Here is a 24,610-nt window from a genome sequence, read left to right on the forward strand (position 1 = left end):
CATCAGTAATCACTCTGATGAAGAGCCTAAACAAAAATCTTATGGACACAATACAAGAGAGTGCACAGTAAGGTTAAAGGTTTTGTTCCAGAAGCAACTTCTTCATTTACCATTTTACGGTAGATAAGATGGTTGATGCCTTTACAGGTGTAAGGAGGAAACGAGGATCTCAATTGCCAAATCTTCAGGATTCTCGTCTCCCTCCCCAGATAAGAACAGATCTGGATCCAATCGGAATGGATTTCCTATTTATAGGAGATCGGCAACTCTCTGACTATGAGTCAATTTATTGATGAGTCAGTTGAGGATCGGGGATTTACGAAACCCCATTGCACCGCCAGTGACCTCTCTTGAAGGGGCTATGGTGATTTTCTCATGCAGGTACAGAAGATCATACTTTGAGTGCTGAGAGAAACACTGTGAGCTAAACACTGAGAGTTAAACACTTGGTGAGATTCTGAGAAGAACCAGTGAGATATCAGAATGAGAAATATGTGAGCATGAGTGAGTGCAAACACATAGGATTTTGAGAAGAGTGAAACACTTGTGAGGTACATATAATAATAATTGGTATTGAAAGCTCACAAGTTGTTGAAAGAATTGACGGAAGCAACTATGGTTCATTCCATTTTACGGTGTGAACTTATGGTTGATGATTCACTTGAATCAAGTGTCTTCACAGACATTGAGGAGGACTTAGGCCTTTGCCATAATTAAGCCTTTATCTAACCTCCCAGAGCAAACAACTCTGGATCCTTAATTGGATAAGCCACTTAGTGGTTGGCAACTTGTGGACTATGATTCAGATTTATCTGATGAGTCTGCAGGGACTGGGAATTACGAACTCCCATTGCACCACCGGTGACCCCCTTTAAGGGTGGCTAAGGTGATTTTCTTGCAGGTACTCAGCATTTTGGAAGCTCAGTATTTGTGTGGAGGGATACACTTACAGAACTCGTGAGTGACACCCTTACCCAAAAACCGAGAGAAATTTGAGTGTTGAGTGATACACCTGCAGAACATTTTAGTGAGACACCCACTAATTACCAAATTTATACCTAAAGACAAAGTGGATGTTGTTACTGGAATGTCAGTTCTTATTCATTACTTTTCCGTTTGGAACCTATTCTTTCAGCATAGGGACCAACCCAATCAAAGTACACCCTTCTTCTGAACTCTTTCTTCGACCCCAGCTTTAGCGTTGTTTAGTTCTCTATGGGGAGATTATCTTTTGGTACAGGAAGTATTGTACACGTTCCTTGACCTATTTGATACCACATATCCTCGGAGGATTCCACAACTAAGGGGGAGAATATATTTAGGGGGAGAATATATGAAAGGGGGAAGAAAAAGTAAGTTAGCTTTCTTCTATTGTCTACGACTAAGGGGGATTAAACTACTCTTTAGCTGTGTACTACTGAGGGGGAGATTCTTCTTCAACTACGGAGGAGGATTGATCTTTCATCTAAGGGGAGATAGCTACTTATCACCAAGGGGAACCTGATCAAGGTAACGGGAGGAGAAGTATAAAGTGATACATCTATTCTTCAGTAAGTGGTAGACAGGAACTTATTCATTACCACTGGAGAATTCAATGAAGCTGCTGATTATTCTTTGCATAATGGAATGTTTTGAATTCTCTTCAAGACAGACTATGAGGATTATCTGGCAGGTAAGCAAGAACCAGAGAAATAAAGGTGATATGCACATTTGTTATTTCTATTCATGAAATCTGGAAATGTATTATATGATCCAGAAACTTTGTAGCATTATTTACTAGTCCAGGATTTTACTTTTTCTAGTGTTAGTTGAGTTATCCTCCAGAGGATTTGCTTGTTATGATTAACAAACAAATAGGGGGAGATTGTAAGTCTAAATGTAAAGACAACCCTATCTGTTACATAGGGATGATAACTCAACAATAGAACAGGACAAGTAAATAACACTACGCCTGCACCGGAATTGGAAGATACGAAGACAAAGGTTGAAGAAGCCATCTACAGTCTTGAAGGAATAAGTTCACTGGAAGAAGTTCATTAATATGTTCATGCCTCAGTGAAGAATAAAGATTGAAGTATTCAAGATTGTGGAAGCAATGAAGATGTTGTCCAAGTACTCGAAAGATTTCAGTGCAACCCCTGAAGCAAGATATTTCTATATATCTTGGTTGGTTATTTATAATCAACAAACTGAAGCATAAACTAACCCGGAATGACTGATCAAGTATATTGTTAAGCAAAAGAATTCAAGGGATTATTTCAGTTCGAGTCGTTCGTGAACCAGACCAGTGCACAGGACGTCAGGACGTACGAAAGTATTCAGTGGATTCAACCAACGAATTAATTGATCAAGTCAATCGAGCTGCTCCAGAATATTGCCAAGAACTTATTAATATACATATGTATATATATATATATATTAATTGTGAATTACTTGAACATAAATAATTCAAGTAATTAATCAAACACAATTAATTCTATATATATGTATATATATATATTTAATAAGTGATGCAAGTAGTGAACCAAGAATTTGTTTAAGTACACTATACAGGGAAGGCACTAACAGTGTTGAAGCGCAAACTTTGACCAAGTCAAAGTTTGCGCCTCGACACTCCTCTCCACTTAGAAAATCTCTCTAAGTTCCTCCACTGTATATGTATAACACATACTCATGGTCAAAGCGCCAACTTTGACTGGGCGCAAATTCACCACACTCTGAAATGATCTAAGTACTCCATACAGTGGAGTCCACTGCATTGGAGCGCAACCTTTGACTAAGTCAAAGGTTGCGCCTCCCATTCTCTTCACATATGGGCACACTGTGGCGCAACCATTGACTGGAAAGTCAAAGCGCAAACTCTTCTTGCTCAAAAGTGTACTAAGTCATTTCTACAGGGGCTCAGTGGAGCATTGTGAAGTCAAGCGCAACGTTTGACCATTCCAGGTCAAATGTTGCGCCTCTCACTCTCACCATAATACAGGCACAACTTTCACTCCTTGAAGAATTTCTCCAAGTACAAATCAACAGTAGCATCAGTGAAGTATTGAGGCGCCATGTTTGACTTTCTTGTGTCAAGCGCAACCTTTGACCCTCAGTCAAAGGTTGATCCAGTTCTTGAAATTATTCTAAGGCAATGGAAGGGAGTGTAAAAGAGGCGCAACTTTTGAATATATATGTGTATATATATATCAAGCGCAACTTTGATATATATATACACACTGTATACTTCAGGCGCAACTTTTACATTAAGGAGTTAGATTTATTTTGTTAAAACGAATCCGTCCAGGACGAACTCAAGTCGTCCAGGACGAACTCGTTAACCATGGTTAGTTTATGAAAGCCTATAAATATGTGATTGTGGTTCTCACAATTCACATCATCCTTCGGGATGAAATGGCCAAGTGCTCTGCACGGCTACTCCCACTATACACACACCCTAGCCTAGCTTTGTAATATCAGTAGTGGTTAGAGTTTGTAATATTGAGAGTAGTGGCCATTGTAGCCGAACCTTCGGGTTTGGATTTATAGCACCTTCGAGGTATTTATCAATATACAGATATACCTTGGAAAATATTGTGTGTTGGTTTAATATTTTCATATCCTCAGAAACCGACCCAATAAATATCCGGAACACGAAACCCATTACAGAACTGCAATTTGTTTATCCGCAAGATTCGAAAGAATTTTAAATTGTAGTGAGTATCGTATTCAACCCCCCCTTCTACGATACTTTGGACCTAACATTCTTCGGTCTCATTTGTTAGTGTGGTTGTGTGCATGGGAAAAGACAGAGAAATATTTGTCTTTGGTTATTTTTATAATTAAAATTTTTAGTAAATTATGTGAAAAAATTTAAAATTTTGTTTTGTAGAAAGAAAATATGTTATATGCGAATATTTGAAAATGGTTCTACATTTTGTGTAACATCCCAGATTTTCAGAATTAGTTTATTAAAATCGAGATAAGTTTTTGAATATTATTATTGGCTTTAATTGACTTTTATCTGATAAGATGAGTGGTCTATGTAGTATAAGTATAATTGTGATGTGGAACTATGAGGTTTAAACAGATTATGCATCCTTCTCCTGTGATTTCGTATATTTTAACGACCCAGATTTTTTTTCAAAAAAATTGTTTATCTTTATAAAAGTAATTTTCTTAGAAAGAAAGGAATAAAGTTTAATTAGTTATGATAATTAAATGTGAATATTGCATGAATTTGGTGTGAATTGATTTTCAGTAATTGGTAATTATACGTGCCAGAACTGTGGGTTCAATTATTGATATTATCAGAATGAGTCATATGTTATTTAAATATTTTCAAATGATTTTATTACCTTTTTCAAAAATACAGGTTTTCAAAAGTGTTTTAGAATGATTTTGTATGGTGACGTCAGAATCCAGACCCCCGGATTCTCAGGATGTCACATTTTGGGTCTTTTATTTTAGTTATAAAATTTATTTCTTATTTAGTAAATATTATTTTTCCGGTATTGGTATATATTAATATATATAATACTCCCTCGATCTACCTAATTTTGGCAAAAATAATAAATTGTCCCCTTTGCCCATGTCTGCTTTCAATATAATTTTGACGATTAAATTTCACTATTTTTCTTTTACTTGGTTGTTGTCAAAAATCAACAAGGTGTTATTTTTAAATTAATTTTTTATTAGTCAAATTTTCATTAAATTTAGCTATATAAGAAAAAAAGTATCATATTTTTGCTAAAAGTTAAAAGATTGTGTATTTTCAAAAAGCACCCTAAAATTATTAGAATAAATAAATGTCCCAAAAATATTCATGTGAAATTCAACTAATTTAATTTTAAGGGTTTTTCCAAAACTATTCAACTTGCAGAAATTATTAAAAAAATATGGTAGAATTCATTTGTAACCTTGTTTGTACAACTGAAAATCAAATGTGTTGCGAATCCAACCCCATTTTAAAAATATTGGTATTTATTCATAATTAATTCATGATATACATGTTTGTTGTCAATTTTTTTTAAATTACTGCTAAATTTCGGAAGTACGAAGTATGTAATTATATATATATACGCTTTAGATGATGCAAAAAGAATTAGAATATTATCTTTTTCGAATTATGCAAATTTATAATATTTAAAAAATATTTGCAAAAATATGTTTTAAAGTTTAAAAAATAGATGCGATTGTGTAGGATTTTCAATCCAAAGCAACATTTGAAAAAAAGTTGAATTACTTTTAATTTTGATTGTGTTATATGTTACTTTTAGTTGCACCTAATTATATTTATTGCAAAACTATTGTAAGCTATTTAATTTGGAAAAATTGTAATTTTGAAGGGGAAAAAATGTTTTTATATATAACAAAAAAATCATATCTTTGCAAAAAGTTAAAAAGTTCTATATTTTCAAAAAAAACTCTAAAATTATTAAAATAAAATAAATGTCCAATAATATTCATGTGAAATTCAACTAACTTAATTTAATTTTAAGAGTTTCGTTCAAAACTATTCAAGTTGAAGAAATTATTATCAAAAATATGGTATAATTCATTTGTAACCTCGTTTGTACAACTAAAAATCAAATGTGTTGAAAATTAGACCTCATTTTAAAAATATTGGTATTTTTCAAATTTCCCTAATTTCAACTAAAATTAAAAATACTAATGTATTATATACATATTAAAAAACAATCATTGTTGTTTATTTTCAAAAAAAAAAACCTAAAATTATTAAAATAAAAAACATGCACCAAACATATTCATGTGAAATTCAACTAACTTATATAAAGTAATATTTTTGAGGGTTTCTAAAAAATGTCCAAGTTGTTGAAATTATTATAAAAAGTATGTTTAAAATTTATTTGAAATCTCATTTGCAACGCCTGATGATCAATCATGTTGCAAATTCGACCATATTTTATAAAAAATTTGAATAAAATTAATTTTAATTAGAATAAAGAATATATCTTAAATAGATTAAATAACTATATACAATATTAATATAAAATTTGATACACTTAAAAATAGAGACCAAGACTTCATGTACTAAATCTTTTTGTTTTGGCGCTCTGCATTCCCCCCAAATTTTCCTTATTAGTTTGAAAAGTCTATCCCATATAAGTGTGATATGTGTTTAACCGACCCATTTTCTTATATTCACGAAGATTAGGGATTACTCCTGAAAACTTAACCCACACCACGACTAATTGAGAAGTTGAATTCTCTTCCCCCATCTTAGTCCAAGGGAGGGTACTGCTTATTTACTAAACGGTAATCTCTACTTTGCTTTTCTTTATTTGTCAGTATCCAATAATGCCAATAATACTGGATAAGAGGTTGTTCATTCTCTATATTATATATGTGCTTGATTTTTATGATCTTAATATTGTTAATTTTTTTACATAGGAGTGCATATAATGTCGCCTGGATGCCAGATTCCTCGCACTACCAGAAAAATACCAACAAAAGTCACCAATTGTCATAACAATGAAGCAAAAGTCAATACAAATTCTAATTCTCGGCCTGTGCAACCTGGTGTGAAGAATCCATTGGCCACTGAAACTGATACTAATGCAGGATCTGGTAGTTGATAATATACTCTGTATCTTTATATTATTAGTTTATAGCATTTTATATCTCTTTGTTTGTTGGAAATTTATGCAGATCGGAAAATTAACCCACGTAAAGCAACTCGTGGCATGGCCACCTCAAAAATTGCTAAGGCAGCCGCAACAGGAAAGTTGTCAGTTGTTTTTGATGCTGATTGTCGGCAACCAATTTGTAATAATGCAGAGAGATTCAACAATGAAATCGGGTTTATCATTCGCAATCATGGCACATTTGGTTATAAAGATTGGAGAGTGGTTCCTGAGGAGGTGAGAGCACCACTGCGATGCTATCTTCAGGTACTTTTATTAACACTGTTATACTTATATCTATGCCTTTTCTGTGACTTTTTTTGTGTGAAGTTCATATCTCTCTTGTATTTGTCATTTAAGCTGAGAACTAAAACATGAACAATTAATATTCTACTTTAGTATGCCAACTAGTTTCTAAAGTTCTGTAGAGTTTAAATTTCTTTCTCATGCATATATATAATATTATGACTCTGCCCTAGTTACCTTATCTGCTAGGTCCTTGAACCTCTCTGAACTGAACTATTATAGTATCAACTATCCACCAAGGCTCATTAGAAGAAGTTACAAAGAGATATGATAGATCTAAATTCTCAGGCATTGTTGAATCTGTTTACATAATTGTCTAGAGGACTAGTAACGTTAAATTGGGAAACAATTGAATGAGTAGGTAGTAAACGTGTAAAGGTGAGATTGTGTTATTGCACAATCCTGTCTTCTGATCAGCTGCAAGGCACCAACTAAATTTTGTAAGTACTGGGATAATTTAGGATATGAATTCTTAGTTCTATTTAACTATTTACAAGATGGTCGCTTTCAATAATATGCACAATTGCCCTGTTCAGTTTATTCACTTTGTTACCTGGCAGCCAACTAAATATGTTCGAGGTGTGTATGTTACCATATACTTGCACTTAATTTTTCACTTACACGATGTGCCCTCCGTATACATGTTTCTCTGTGCTTCTATTGTCTTGTCAAAACAATTAATATTGCTAACAATTAGTTAGTCGCAGTATATTTTTCAAAATCAATCACTCAAAATTCTTGTTATACTTGTTTGGTTAAGGTGTCCTGTAACTAAACCAGGCCACTTAATTACATTTTACTTTCATACATATGTCATACCCTTTTCCTATTATCTTTATTTTTTGGAGGGTCCTGTATATATTATTAATGGGGCATCCTTTTTCATTATTATTATTATGTTGTATGTCCTACATGTTTATTCTTCTCATATATACAGGAAAATTTTGACATTGACTTGGGGGATAAAACAACTAAATTGTGTATCGATGAGCAAATGCGAAAAGCATGGAAGGGCTACAAGTATAAGTTACACTTATACTTTAAACGCATCGGAGGTATAAAAAATGTTGAGATGGCGAAAAAAAAGAGATATCCGGACTTAAATGAGGATCAACAACAAGATTGGGAGACCTTATGTGATCAATGGATTTCAGAAAAGTTTCAGGTGCCTAAGTTTTTGTTTTTAGCTTAGTTTTGTTGCTTTCTTGATATTTATTAATTTATTATATTTGTTCAGGAAAGAGCAAAAAAGAATATTGAAAATCGGTCCAAAAGACAATGGGAGTCTAAAAATGGATCAGTATCTACCCCAAGGCATCATATTCGACGTGGAATGGCATTAGATTCTTTGTCTGGACATATTGAAACATGGCGCCTAAAGCATCATGATGAAAATGGATGGACCGGGCCTAATCTTCAAAAGTTATATGTGAGTAATGTTTACATAATTTGTAGACACCTTAAGATTAGATTTATTTCGCATCAATATATATACTTATATAAGTAATCTGTCATCAGGATCATATGATGTCTTTAAGGGAAGTCTATTCTCCAGATGAATTGTCAGATAAAGAAATTATGGAAGCTGTACTTGGTCGTCATTCTGTATACTTGCGAGGATGGGGACGTTCTAGTAGTACGACCAACAATAAAGGTCATGAAACTACAACTGAATCCAGCCAACCGAGTTATCAAGAGCTAGTTGAACAACTTAATGAAGCCAATAATCGTCTTGATGAAGTTGTGGACATATTACGTCAAAACAATCTCATGCCGCAACCAAAGACATCTCCAACTAAAGCTTCTGATGCAGATATTGAAAATTTAGATTGATTTACTTTATGATTTTTTGAGTGAATTGTTGCAATTGTAAATTTAAAACTCTTTTAGTATTTTAGCTTTTCCATATGCTATTTATATTATATTACATATGTGACTTTTTTATTGTTTATTTAAAAAAAATTATTCATGATTTATACAAAAGAATACTTATATATTATTACATAAAAAATTAAGGTGCCATGTGTCACATTCTTGTGATGCCATAAGGCACAGAATAGATGTGCCAAGTGGCACAACAGAAAGATGCCAAATGGAAAGATAGGGAGGTGCCACATGGAATGATAAAGAGGTGCCATGTGGCAAGACAGAGTTTTGCCATGTGGCGCATTAACAAGATGCCATGTGGCATGCCATGTCGGCGACACGTGTGATGGACACATAAGCTAGTGACACATAGGATGGGGTCCACATTATAGCTTACCTACAAATAGAAGATGTGTAGGTAAAGTGTCTTTCTCCACCATCTTTTACCTACCAATCTCTACCAAAAATGTATTGGTAGGTAATTCTCTTTAGCCACCAATTTTGCACTTTTACCTACATTTCCAATTGGTAGGTAAAAACCAAATTTCTTGTAGTGTAATTCCACAGCTCGCTAAGGTCACAAATACCCGGTGACTCGGTATCATAAGTTCATAACTTTGTCAGTAATGCGCCCCTTACTAAGGTATCATAAAGTGTGCAACCCCGAAGGTATCATAACAGGCACCCCTAGTAAGGTATCATAGGCTAGTTCCGGAACTATACGCAGATACTAACGGTTTCATAGGTCAGAGCTAACTGGGAATTCTTATATCTAAAATGTTTAACTTGAACCAAATATTTAAACAACGGTTTTTCTATGGTGTGCCCATGGGCACACAATAAGCACTAATTCTTATGAGTTTGGTGCATTTTTATTGGTTATCTAATCATAAATAAGGATGTCCCCCCTGCATATACATCAAGTCCACCAATCAAAATCCACCAAATTTATCAAATTTAGTGCTTAATGTGTGCCCATGGGCACACACTAGAAAGACCCTTTAAACAAAACAAAGTTTCAAATAAATACAATAGCAAGACTGAAAAGTTAACTTACCTTAACTAGCAACACCGATGCACAATATTCAATGATCAAATGATTTCCTAACCAATAAAACAAAACTTGATAAATATCTAATTTAAATAATTAAATAAAATATCATGACAATGATTTTAAAACAAGAGAGACACTACAAAAATATCGATAAATGATATTATAATATTATTACATGTTGCACCCAATTTGCATATTCCTAAAATAAATTAAACATGACATTAATAATAAGGTCCAATATTACTTATATATATTATAATCATACAAAATAAATTTAGCTTGGCACATAATTAAATATGCAACTCTAATAAAAAAAAATGATTTAAGAAAGAGACTCTCTAAAATAGTTTGTCTTTTGAATATATAATAACCTCATATATTACAAAATTTATTAATGAGAGTAATTAAATTAAGCCATTAATCATATAACTAATCTTAACAATTATACAAATAAATAAAAGAAGATATAAACTAAGTGCATAGAATAATCATAACATTTTTATAAGTCAGTACAAGTATACATAAACTAATTTTATATTGTATACACAGTTAACCTATTTTGACGTGAACACATACAAATAGCCTGTGCAAGTAACACATAAAGCCCACTCAACAAACCCATCCATCACTTCTAAACAGATTACAAATAATTCACAATTTACCCTATCTGTCCATATCCCAAAACTCCAGTAAACTGAATTCAACAAAAACTAATAATTTATACATATGTAGCCAATCAAATATAAACACACAATATTAAACAATCTCATAATATACAAGTCTCCACAAATATTTACTAAACAATTTTGTTCATAAATATACAAGTAAACATTAGTCTTAAAATACTACTATTATAATTGACAAGAGTGACATAAAATAATAATAGTTTTAATAAAATAATGTATATTAATTACGTAAATCTAATATAATTCATAAAAGATTAACATGCATATTAAATTATAAAATCAAAGATATTCATATCCAAAATTGATGCATATATACATAAAAGCATATTTTTCAGAAATTAATTATAAACATAATTTTAATCACTCCAAAACAATTTTGAGATCTAATAAAAAATCAGACTCCATTATATACAGTAAAATAATTAACAAAAGATAAAGGCATGAAACTTTAAACAAGATATTACACAAACACTTAATAATAGAAGACATATAATATACAATAATAGAAAACATATAATATACAGTAGCCAACAGTATGTGTAAAACTAGTAAAATAGACATGTATATACACAACACAGTGACAAACTAAATTCACTGTAGTAAACATGTTATACATATAATGTCAAATATCAGCCAAGAGTGTATAGCAGAGCAGAGCACAAAAGCAGGACATAAACATAGACATACCTTTTAGAAGAGAAGAGCTGTACAAGAAAATAAGTGAAACAAGTACGTGTATTTATGTACATACTTGGTTCAACGTGTTCCTACAGTTATGGGTACGTGATCATTATTTTGAATTAAGATCTATCCACTTGCTAACGGAAGTTCTGACCTAAATATTTGCTTAGAGATAACACTTCAGTATATAAAATCTTATAAAATAACAACACACGTATTCAAATATAATCACATAGAAATATATTTTATCAAAATTTTAAACACCATTGAAAAGTAGTTTTTTTTTTTTTTTTTTACAAGGAAAATACAGGCTATCACAATAAAATATAAATAATAAATAAACTTGATAAAATATAAATATATTATTTTAAATACTAAAAATCATAACCTTTTAGTTGGTTGTGATAATATTTAAAAATAATGTGTAAAACTTTATAAATAATATTTTTACAATTTGAATTTGTTTGATTTAATTAACTCGGCGAACACCATTGTAAATATCCATCGGCTACAGCAATCTGATGTAACTGAACCCTAAAAAACACAAACACAGAACCCCCTTTGTCAATCTCCTCGTACATATGGACAACAATCTCGGAGGCAATTATCACGACGAGGAAGACGACGACGGCGCTTCCTCAAAAACCCTAACCGACACTGATCTCCCCACCGATATCAAAGACGAGCCCCTTGTTTCCGAGGAATTATCAGATTTCGATAATGCCCATCAAGATTTTCTCCCCAAAGACAATTCCCCCAATTTCACCCGAGTCTCCGACAATTCCGACGACGATGAAGACGATGAATTAGACGAAACTAACCCTGTCAAGAAACACAAGAAACTGTCTGATGAAGCTGTTGTTGTGGTGGATTCGCCGGTGCCCACGCCCACGTTGAAGGCGATTACGACGACGAAGAAGTCGAAGAAGAAGAGTAATAGTAATAGTGTTTGGACTAAGCCCAGTTCGAGAAAAGGGAAGAAGAAGCCGAAGAGTAATAATGGGGCTGCCCCTTCTCATCACAAGGAGGATTTTGTGAGGATTACGCCGTTGCCGCGGTTTCCTGACAAGAATGATGATGTTCCGGAGATGAAGATTTGTCTTTCGAAATCGTTTAAGGCGGAGAAAGTGGAGTTGAGTGAGGATCGATTGAGTGCTGCGAGTTGTAAAGGGTATAGGATGGTGAGGAGTACTAGAGGTGTCACTCAAGGAGCTTGGTATTTCGAGATTAAGTTGGTTAAGATGGGAGTCACGGGGCATACTAGGCTCGGCTGGTCGACTGAGAAGGGGGATTTGCAGGCTCCCGTTGGGTATGATGGGAATAGTTTTGGGTATAGGGATATCGATGGAAGTAAGATACATAAGGCTTTGAGAGAGAAGTATGGGGAAGAAGGGTACGAAGAAGGGGATGTTATTGGGTTTTACATAAATTTGCCGGAGGGGGATTTGTACACTCCCACGGCACCTAATATTGTTTGGTACAAGGGGCAGAAATATGCTTGTGCACCTGATCACAAACAGGATCCACCTAAAGTGATTCCAGGTAAGTGGTTGTTTGTCGCCTTACATTAAAGGTTATATATATATTTGATTATATGTTTTTGTTTTTATGTTACAAATATCCGGTCATTCGCAAAATACATTAGCATGATATTAGCACAATAAATGCTCAAGGATAACAGAACTTACTGCAAAACCAAAAGGAATTATATACTGAACAAAAATTTTATTACAGAGTATTTCATTTAGATACTCCATAATCTGAAAGGAAAAGAGTGGGATGAGTTGTGAAGATTCATCATCATGGTGAGACGATGACGATGATGATATGTAGAAAATGTCAACTATTGATCCGCCATTTGTCTTTTTCTTCACTAATTTTGTTCTTGTTCAAGCATCGACTTAATGGGCAAAGCAATAGATTTGAAAAGTAAATTCCTTATCAGGAGACAATAAACATGAATGTGTATGATAATGAAGAGAGATGTCACTCTAATGACTGCAACTTGTTTAGTTTGTATGTAATTACTTGGATCGATATGCCCGTCATTTGTAACCCGCAAGCTCAGGCCCACAAGTGTTACACTTACTGGATTGTTTAACAGCATGCCATTGGCTGATTTTAAAGAGATAGCAACTATACTACGTATTGTAAGCTTGTGCTTATGAAGGCATTCAAACTTCTTAAGTTAGACTTTGATGCAGGACAACTTTGTAATAATCATTTTTTATAATAAAAACAACGAAAAGATAAACTACAAATAAGCTACTTAGGTTTTGATATTATACCATTTTTAAGTATAATCATGACATCGTATATTGCAGGAAGTGAGATATCTTTCTTCAAAAATGGAAAATGTCAGGGTGTTGCATTCAAGGATCTATTTGGTGGTCGTTACTTTGCTGCTGCTTCAATGTATACCCTTCCTAATCAACCTAATTGTGTTGTGAAGTTCAACTTTGGCCCCGATTTTGAATCATTTCCCCAAGACTTCAATGACCGACCTCTTCCAAGGCCTATGATTGAAGTTCCTTATCATGGCTTTGACAGCAGTTATGAGAACGGTGTGTCAGATGAGACAAAAAATTAGTTATGCAAATTTTTACTGTTTTGCAGGGCATTGATTAATTTAGGCTTTTGACTATAACGCATTTGTAACTTGACATTCTTTCAGCTGAGGATTGTAAACTCTCATTTTTTTAGAGAAAATTATTGAATTACTTGCGTATCTTCTTGAATTTAGAAATTGTTGCTTGAGGAACATGAATTGTTTCTTTAGATAGTTAAGTTGCTGCTTTGTTTTTGTACAAAGTATATGCTTCAACTTAGTTTTCCTTTCTGCAAATTTAGACCTAGGTGAATTATATGTATTTGCTACTACATCATTCTCTAACAGTAAGTATAGTTGCAATCTTTTCAGAATTATGCATTGCGTGAACATAATTTTTTACAACAGAGTGCGAGGATATGTAAATAATTACCTTTTTTTTTCCTTGTTGGATGATGTAGTACATGCTACGGTCTTTCTAAATAGATAGATGTAATGTTCAAGATTGACCACAATCTTCCGACGTCATGTGGGCCAGGATTCATAAGGACAAAACAGTGCTTAAGATGTTATATTTAACTACTAAACCAGATATGCTCGTGCCCCTGAAGGCTTGGAGTTTCTTTTCACTTATCATCCCTTCATATATTCATTTTGGAAATCAACATTTACTTGAATATGTTGTTGATGGTAGCTTTGCTATTGACGTTCTTGTAGTAATCATTAGTAGTAGTTATTAGTAAAGCAGAATTCCTGAGAAGGACAGGGTTTTTAATTGTGTAGGGATACAAATAATATAAAATTTCTTTCTGATTACAGGTAAACCTTTGGTAACTGCCCCCAGAATGTTCCCAATGCTGAAGTTGGTCAAAGAGCAAGACATTAAAATTGCCGAAGACTAAATTGACTAAGCTTGATTTTGGTTTAGATCGAAAGTATCTAGAAAGGTAATACACTTTGCGTCCTGTTTCTCACTTAAATTTATATGATATGTGGGTTTAGATGCGATAGCTAGTATCTTCTATATTATCTTCAATTTTGTGCTGATATTAATGGGTTATAAGGCAAAGGCGGTAGAATTTAAAGCTTCTAATTGGATGTGTGGGTTACACATTAGTCAAGTGCTAGTACTTTGGTTTGTGTTGAACTACTAGTTGGAAGGTCAATCCTAAAACAAGTACTTCCCTGTCAAAATGTTTTGATAGAATTTTTTTAAAGTCCAAGCAGCTTAAATCAAATATAAACCTAGTAAAATATTATAGACCATTCATAGTACCCATTTGTTAGAAATGTTACAATTTGTTTTTGTAAAAATATACTTTAAGTTGCTTCATAGTTACATATATATGTTACTACAATGTCGTAATGTCGTCGCTATGTAGATGATATGTCACTCGAATGGTATAGAGCCTGTTTCGATTTAATCCATTCCACTCTTAGAATCTGAAATAAGAACAGTTAATGTGTTAGTGTTGTGATGAGAAATGGAAGAAAAAGGTGCAAGAGCTGATTTTAAAATGCAACTTGAGAAGCGCAATTAAGAATAGTATCTTTGCAAAAAATAAATTAGTGAAAAATAATTTCACAAGCACTTGATGAATTTGTTGCTAATTTGTATAGTAATGATCTTGCAATGGGTGGCATGTTAGAACATATGTTATTTGTAAGGTGCCTAGTTCAGTAGAGTTTCGATAGAGCTGTTATTTAGCTTTGAATCAATACATGCATTGTGCACATAATCATGAAGGGTTGTTTTTTAATTTTGTTTTATGTTTCATCTTCACTAACAATAATTGAGCCTCTCGGCATAGACTTGCAAGTCATTTATGATTTATTGTGCAGGTGTTTACATTTTTTCTAGTTATAAACTTCTATAAGTTCTTCACTTCTACACTTAATATGAATAATTGGATCATGACCTAAATGTCTGACCCTAATATCATTGTGATGCACCGGAATGACTTATAAGATTCAATTTTTTTTTTATATTTTAATTTTAAGGATAAAGTATGTTAGAATTGAATTATAAATAGATTATTAGGTATCTTCTAGGTATCGATCCAGAACAAATTAAGGAATTTTTGTTAATAGGATTTTAATTGTTGGTGAAGTATTACGGTTGTAATTATTTATATTTTTTTGCATCATATAGTTAGAAGATTTTGATTGTTGAATTAAGAAAATCTTGCTTGTCATGGGTTGTGGGTTGCCTTCCTAGAAAATTCTTCTATTGGTTCTTTGGCTGGAGCATCCAAGGTTAAGGTTGATCCTTTGTCCTGTCAAATAGGTATGTAACCAGCTCTAGTTTCCACATCAAAATCTTTGTTGTCGGGATATCTAGGGTTTGCCAAAAAACAAAATTGTTAACCGAGGACTTAATGGCGCTGGATGAATAGTTTACACTACTATTCACTAAGTACTATTCATAAGTATTCGTCAAGTCATTGTTAAACAAAAAGTTCTTCATCAACTAATGAGATTCCTTGAGAATAACAGGAGAGCCACCACTAGCCTCAAAATTTAAGATCATAATCGTGATGGTTGATGAATGTTGTAGTGGGGTGGGAAGTGCAGAAACTCTTATATATATACTCCCTCCGTTTCAAATTACGTGTCCACTTAAAAAAAATCACATAGTTTAAGAAAAGTGGATTGTGAGAAAAAAGAGGTGTATTAAGTCATTAATTGAACATAATGTGTGGTGTATGGTTGATCTTGGAAATATAAATTTGTAATATGTGAAGGAGAGTTGATTTTGGAAATATAAATTGACATTGAAAGTTGGAGTGGACAAGTATTTTGAAACAATTTTTTTTTGCTAAAGTGGACATGTATTTTGAAACGGAGGGAGTAATTATATTTATAGGTAACGCGAGAACAATAACCATATTGTGTGCATAGTTTGATTGATAAAGTTCCCAAATGTCGGAAAAGAATAGGAAATAGAAGAGTTGACAAGAAGAGATCGATATCATGAATAAAAGAAGTGATGACGAAAAGAGATAGTCATTTGGAGCACATTGATGCCAAAACATATTTACTTGGCATGTTGCTATAAAAAATATTATTCAGCAAAAAAGAAGATATTATTATTTACTTATGTTTTTAAGTAAGGCCAAAAATTCTTGTTTTCTGGACTCTGGTTGTGAATTCTAGGGCTATTCGTGTTTGTGCAGTAGGATTAAATTAGCACTAGTGGGTTTTCTACGGTTTAGTTCATCCCCTTGATTCTATGTTATTGCTTCCTTTTCGATCGATTTTAGTTCATCCACCTATTCTATTGGACATTGTTAGGTGGATCACATTCCAGTCCATAGACGTAACTTCTCCACTCATCAGCTAGGTTTTTTTCCCTTTGATCTATACGCTCTACTCCAGGCCCCTTAGACGACTTGGTTACAATACTTGCTTTTTGTATTTGTGTACTTTTATATTTTATTCAACAAGTATCTAATTAGGCCTTGACTCTATATAACATAAAATTAAGTAAATGTGCTTAAGAAAATGACAAGTGAATCTGTAACTATATGTATAATAATTATAATACCCATCTTATCTTGTTTTGGGTTGTTTGATTTCTGTTTCTTAAAATAATTTATTGATATTTATTATTATTATTATAAATAATGCCGATATGATGATTTAGCAAAAACAAAATATTGCTTATCCATTAATGTAAATATAACATAACTTTTTCTCCTTGCACATCACTCATGTATGATCTATATTCCATTCATTACTATATCAAAAAACTTTACATTGATATATATATATAGGGTCTGATTGCAATAGATTGAAACCCGTAAAATATAAACCAATGCTACTAAGGAGAATAGGTTGGGTTGTGGGGTCTGGGGATATACTTTGAGGTGGGCCTTGCTTGGGTGGGGCTCCCGGGCATGTCGGGGACATGTTTGGAGCCTTTTGGGCCTATCAGGGGCATGTCTTGGAGCCTGGTGAGGTTCTAGTGGGCCCGGATGGATTGATGAGACAAGGGTAGGTCCTGGTTGGGTGATGTCATATATGGGGGTGATTTTATATAGAGGGGGATTTTTCTTGGAATCTATGTAGTTTCTATTTGATCATTTGTCTTTATGTGTGTGTATATATATTTGTAATATTATATATATAACTAGCTTATTTACCCGTGCAAAGAACGAGTTGCTTTAAATTAATATTTTAATATATCTTATATCTTTTTTCCCATCTTTTTTAAATTGAGATTATTTGTATTATAAAAGTAATTTAAATTTAATATTTATATTTATTTGTTATTTAAGTCATATTATGATGTCTATATGTACACATATCCTCACTACTATGATATTTATTAAAATATAAATACAAAAAATATATACTATTTAAAATATCATTATATAATTGAATTATCACTCACTTAAAATTATTAAAAATTTGATATAAAAAAATGAGATTCTTGTCGAATCATATACGATTTTGCACATATACTTTATATAAGTCATCGTCATTAAGTTGCTAACTAATAACTATCTTAATATTACACCGTATAACGGAGGATATTGATTTCATCACTATAATAATTTCGTACATAATGCCGGTGTTAGAGATTTATTGTATTTTATCTATTAATATGATTAATTCGAGATTAATTATATGAATATATATATATATATATATATATATATATATATATACTTATTTTCATGCGGTGATCATGTATAGATGAATTTTTCCAAACAACAAAAAAATTCAGAATCGATTCAATCAGAACTATCATTATTCCAGTTATTGGAGTCGGAGACTTGGTTATAAAATTATAATTATATGATCAGCTCTTAAATTAATAGAGTACAAAACTTATCTTCAAGCATTAGGACTTCATGATTTTATTTCAGAATCCAGTAGCTATACTTCATACAATAATTAAAAAAAAAACTGTCTTTTTTAATAATTATCAATTGACTTGGTCGTTCTTTTTTTTTCATATGGTAATAAATATGATTTATTAATATGTAATTATGAAAGATATTAATTTAATAAAGTAATCATTAGAATTAAGTGTATGTTATAATATGAGATATTGATGCCTATAATTAAACAGGGTAAGGTTGTAATATGAATAAAATTACTCATGGTTGCTCTATTAGATATAGAATAGATTGATATAACTCAAAAGTCTTTGGTTTGCTTGTAACAATCGAGAAGTTACATGCGGTCTATGAAGCATGGTTGCGGGTACGCCGGTGCAAATATACGAGAATTCGGCAAAATTTAAAAACGTTTATTAGGGTGTGTCGGGAAGCAAATATTAAAATATTAAAAATATATATTCAATATATTTATTTAGTAAAAGCAAGAATTAATATTCAAAGCACACCCAATCTCAAATACCTCAGCAAATAAATGACATCAAATACATAAGTTTGTCTTATGTTTGAATAACACTTGTACATTTCTAGTTTGTTGGCAAAAAAAAAAATCAAAAGAATTGGAAGCAATACATTAGCCACTGCCAGTGTAGCGTACTGTACTGCCAAAACATTTAATTCATTTGGTGTTAATAAAAGCTGAGCACTAACCATGTTACACAACCTCATATTTATATACCATAATATCTCATCTTTAATTTTTTTCTTAAGAAAAAACATAAACAAAAAATAATAATAAAATTCTAAAATTCAAACATAAACAATGGTATAGTGTATACGGACAGGAGAAGGTGGGTGGTTGACCAACGGAGTCAACACTCATATATACACACACAATCACGCATATATACACACGGCGGAGCAGAGATGACGACTTCTCTAGCGCCAGTGACTAGAGTCCCTTTCTCCATTAGGGCTCTTCAATTTGGGGGTTTTAGATGGTACACAGTGACTCCTGTCGTTTTTTTTTTGTTTAGTTTTAAGTTGCTTAATATTACTTATTCTACCCCTCCCTTGCTGCAATTGCTGCACCCCCACGAATCGGATCGACTTACTGCGTGGATACGCAAAGTGGCGCATCTTGTATGCACCGTGGCGCACACTTGCACGTGTTGTGTATTCTTTGCTCGATTCTCCACCAAAGTGGAATATCCCTGCTCTCCAGCATGCGGTGCTTTCTTATTATTGATTGAGACAAATTTTTTACTTTATATAAGCACCTCATTTAGAGAAAAGGACCCTTTTAGAACAATTAGGTCCAAAACAGTACTCCCCAAAGATATGGTCCATTATGGCAACAAAAAGTTGCAACTATATTTTATTTTACTCTATTTATAAATAATGTACTACTTTTTTCCCCCTACTTTTTTAAATGAATGCAGCTTAAAGTTTTGATTTAAAAAACAAAGTTTGAAAATATGTAAAGGGGACATTTTTATGGGTTTTGCCGTTTTGGGTCATTTTACTCTAAGTTTTGCCAAATTGCTAACATCCCCTTGTTTTGACTTTTTGAAATTCGGTTGTTAAATTATTTTATTCCAGTTTTAACAATAGTATAAAAGTATAGATATATACAAGCTAATAATTAGAAATTCGAAGATAAATAATGACGGCAGTAATGGATGTCCAAAAAACATATGTTCATGGGTCGCGCTCAAGAGAGAACCAATGCTTAAAATAGAACGAGAGAACTACTAAGGTTCTGCTGCAGAACCCTATATTTTACGTATATTTTCAGAATCTAAATCTAAATACATGTTTTTTTACATCGTTGTGTGTGTTCAGAAGTAATTTCAAAAAATAATACATAAATAAGACATTTTTTTCAGGTGCTGTTCTGCTGCAGAACCCTAACTAATACTAAAATTAAGGTAAGGGTTCTCTGGGTTCTCTGTCTAATGGTTCTCTCTTAAACATGACCCTATGTTACATTTTGCAACTTCAAATTCAATATCTTTTGTTAAGAAGCTTTTAACTATAATATTGGTTCATAGCAAATCAGAAGCTACATAGTACATAAGTAGAATAGATAAAAAAAGAACTTGAGTGAAATTATAAAGCAGCACACCCAAACCAGCACCAAATTCAAACGAATTGAAGAAGAAAGACCCAGAAAAAAGATGTACAAAAAGAAGAAAAGATATGAAAGCAGAGGAAAGTATCACAGGAAAGCCCAATGACTATGTATGTAGAAAGATAGATAGTAAAAGGAACTAGTAAAGAAGAGATCCTATATTAAGAGAGAGTAGAACTTGAACACTCACTAATTAAGAAGAGTTGAAACACGAGAGATTTGTGAAGTGAATATTATGTGTGGTTGTAAAAATTTATAATTAAATGAAGAACTGATAATATATCTATTATCTAGATATATCATATAAAATAGGTCAGTCTGGTTAAACTGAATTAGTTCTTAATATTTACTTTCCTTCAAAATGTACCCAGTACCAAATATTACAACCAAGCGATTCACCTAAATATTGCACTGAGCTCAAACGTTTCTGGTTTCAGTTCTCTTAGGACCAAATATCATATCGATATCCACTAGTTCTCATGTCGTAACCCTCTTAAAAATTATAGTGCAAAAAAAGAATAATGGTAATCCTTCGGTCTTAGTTCAACTCACCATCAATATCCTCTGACATGCAATTTTTGGTAACTATGTCAACTATTATAAATGTATTAATAAGTAGATTACAGGGACGGAGCCAGAGTTCTTTCTCCATGGGGCAATTTTATTTTTTTTTTAAAAGAAAATATTAAGTAATGACGTATTCAATGGATTAAATACACAAACATAAAGAATAAGAAATACAGTGGAGATCTTTTCGTGAAATCAATAACTGAGATATTGTTAAAACTCTTGATTAGTTCTCTTTCAATAGAGATATGAACATGAGAGGATCAAGAAATCCCTCATCCATCATATTAAGTAAAAAAAAATGGAAGCTAATAATATTAAACAAATGTTTATTTAACAGAGAAGGGGACGAACTTGCAATTTTATTAATATATAATTAAAAATATACTTGTTAAAAATAATTTTAACATTTATCAATCGGTACTTGGGGAAGCCATGGGCCACGACTACCTTTTTGGCTTGAATGTAGCTTAGTCCCTGATGGGTTTTGTATTCTTGATTTTTATGTAGTATAGATATAATATATTTAATTGTCTTGCTTTTTAAGCTAGGTTCGATATTATATTTAATTAAGTGAAACTAAACATGCCTCCTATATTAACCTGTTCCACCCATGGAAAACTATGCAAAGCTTATCCTTCACTCTTAGGAGTAGAGATATTGTTTTCTTAGAGACCCATGACATTTACATTACAAAAGCAGCAAAGACACTATTCTACTAAGTGTAGGTTTCTCCATCAATTTATAATTATATATAAGAATGTTTTATATCATTTTCTGCAATGGCGACCTGCCTTGTTAGTCTCTCGCATATGCATATACCTTGCTACAACAGTAGGGAAAAGATTGTTGTATTCACCCAAAAAAATGTATACTGGAACAATAAAAGAAAGCATAGCTAATATTTGCAATGTAAAATGAAGATATAATCTGTTTAATATTTTAGTATTTTCTTTGCCATCCTCTCTTCTTTAGACAGATAACAAGTGATTAATGCTTTGAAAATATATTTATTTAGATGGCATTTGGAAGTATGGGGGTACGAGCAAAAGAACAGTGGTGTATTTTGAAGCTTCTCGGAGACTTTGGTATATTTACTATATAGTAGCTGTCTGCTCACCTTTCTTTAGAAGTAATCTTGTTTAAGGAGTTCCATATGTTGTAGTATTGTATATAACAATGAAATGCTTACTAAGGATTGTGATATTATCATATTATTATTGTACTCCCGTGTCTTTTTTTTTTTGTGCTTGTGAAAACAGATAAATATTTATTGTCGGTCAGGATTCAAGTAAATTGGTTCAACCTAAAAATGCTGTAATTACTAAAAAATAGTAGAGCAGAATGCAAAGAGAGGGCGCACAACATGGGGTAGATCTTTTGCGAATTGCATGTCAAGAACTTATATTATGTAGCTTCTTGATGCGACTCCATATTGGCCCGTCTCTTAAACTTGTGTTTAAGATCAAAAGTACAATAGTTGAGTTTGTCAGTCATTTCATAAAGAAAATATTTATTTATTTTTTTGTGAAATGTCCATGACTGTTTTTTGTTGATTTCATCCCTCGGTCAAAAACGGTCGATTTGATCTCACGAGTTAGGAAATGGATAATGGATCTAAATAAAGTATCGTTTTAACTTGAAGATTTCTACCATTTAGCCTCTCCGCGTACAGCTTGTTTTCTTCACTTTAAAGTCACTAAATTTTAATTTTTAATTCAATTTTCTTGTCAAATCTCTTCCTTTCCAGACAAATCGATCACAAAATTATAATCCTGTTTTATTATCTTTCGATTGATATCATTTTTTCTAATCATTTAGATATCTAATTGTCTGAATTGAAATTTCCCTCTAATATATTTATTACATCATCCATTAAAGAATTGATAAATACCGAACTTGTTGATGTTGAGATAATAAGGAAAATTTACATGCTTATATCTGGTAATTTTGAATCTTGTTTGTTACAATTTAGTAATGGATATTGAATCTTGTTGGCTATAACTCAGCAATTGGGATTAGTAAATGACGAGTTAGACGAATGTAATTTCATTCCAGCAATATCTAGTGTCTACATCTATTCATATTTCGTAAAATAAGGTCGTGTGAATGGAATCCACAATAATGGTATGAGTTCAAAATATTTGATTTTAGTGTTTTTCAATATTACGTTGAGTATGTGTAATCCTTTGTTTTTATTATATATTTTGTAATTTGATTTTTGTGATTCGTTTATAGCTGAATATATAAGGCTGTATATTATAAATTGTGTATCATCTGTTTAAATTATTATGTTCCTTTCGAGAGAGTGTCATAATTGAGGACTTTTTTGATCGTTTGTGACGATTTTGTTTTGTCATTAATCAACGATTTTGTCATTTTAGATAATTTTGTTTTGGTGCTTAGGCATAAGTTTGTGCTTATGCCAAAATCCTCAATTTCAAGGCACCAATCACAAGAAAAAAAATGATATTATTGTTAGGGTTTAAAATTCCATGTAGATGTTGAAGACAATCCTTGAAATTGTTGAAGATGGTGTTCGAAACCGGCTGAATTTACCGACCCAGAGAAAGAGATTGCGACACTTGACATAGGAATGCAATTAATTACAGGGAGAGGGATGACTTCGGCAGTATGTCCCTCTAAAAGTTGTATGGAAAATTGAAAACCAGAGGGCTCAGGATGCTGATGGGGATGAATACTATATTCCGGCATAACGCGAAGAGATGGAAGATAAATCCATGATATACATGGCTACGAGATTTAAGCATATCAAGCTTAGAGGGACGGAGGGACTAGGGTTAAAAATGGGGTGGGGAAAATGGGGAACCCGCCCTAACCCGCCCCGAATGGGGCAGATCCGCCCCGCTAATATGGGGAATGGGGCAGTGACGGGGAATGATTTTCTGCCCCGCCAAAATATGGGGCAAGTATGGTATTTGTTGAATCCCCGCGGGGATTCCCCGCCCCGCCCCGCATATATTTAATATAAATAAATAATTATATTTAATATAATATTTTTATTATATTTAATATAATATTTTTATTATATTTAATATAATATATTTATTATATTTAATATTATTATTTTTAATACACAAAACTATAATTTTACAATGTATAACATGTCTTTTTGATTTCTATTATCATTAGTTTTTTGCTTTTAATATACATGTCTCGTATATTTTTATTAAATTCTGAAAAAAAAATTACTTAATTTTAAAGTAATTATTTAAAGTGTAATATTATAAAAGCGGGGCGGGGCGGGGTGGGGCGAAATTATATTAAGTCC

The 24,610-nt window shown here is 32.4% G+C and overlaps 1 protein-coding gene across 1 annotated transcript; it reads left to right on the forward strand.

Annotated features, from left to right (window-relative positions):
- The first annotated feature begins 11,703 nt into the window (after positions 1 to 11,703).
- Positions 11,704 to 22,543, forward strand: LOC108203039 (protein TRAUCO). The gene is made up of 4 exons (XM_017371732.2): positions 11,704 to 12,764; positions 13,547 to 13,786; positions 14,590 to 14,717; positions 22,337 to 22,543. Exons 1-3 carry the CDS (start codon positions 11,804 to 11,806, stop codon positions 14,670 to 14,672), a joined length of 1,284 nt encoding a protein of 427 aa, XP_017227221.1. The 5' UTR covers positions 11,704 to 11,803; the 3' UTR covers positions 14,673 to 14,717; positions 22,337 to 22,543.
- Positions 22,544 to 24,610: the final 2,067 nt, after the last annotated feature.

Source organism: Daucus carota, chromosome 9, assembly GCF_001625215.2.
Source record: "Daucus carota subsp. sativus chromosome 9, DH1 v3.0, whole genome shotgun sequence".
NCBI classification, from domain to species: domain Eukaryota; kingdom Viridiplantae; phylum Streptophyta; class Magnoliopsida; order Apiales; family Apiaceae; genus Daucus; species Daucus carota.

What these genes read in the sequence shown, in the direction of transcription:
- LOC108203039 (XM_017371732.2), top strand. Translation starts at nt 11,804, where the DNA reads ATGGACAACAATCTCGGAGGCAATTATCACGACGAGGAAGACGACGAC. An exon ending in TCCACCTAAAGTGATTCCAG is followed by an intron (nt 12,765 to 13,546) that starts GTAAGTGGTTGT and finishes CGTATATTGCAG; the next exon opens with GAAGTGAGATATCTTTCTTC. An exon ending in TGACAGCAGTTATGAGAACG is followed by an intron (nt 13,787 to 14,589) that starts GTGTGTCAGATG and finishes TTCTGATTACAG; the next exon opens with GTAAACCTTTGGTAACTGCC.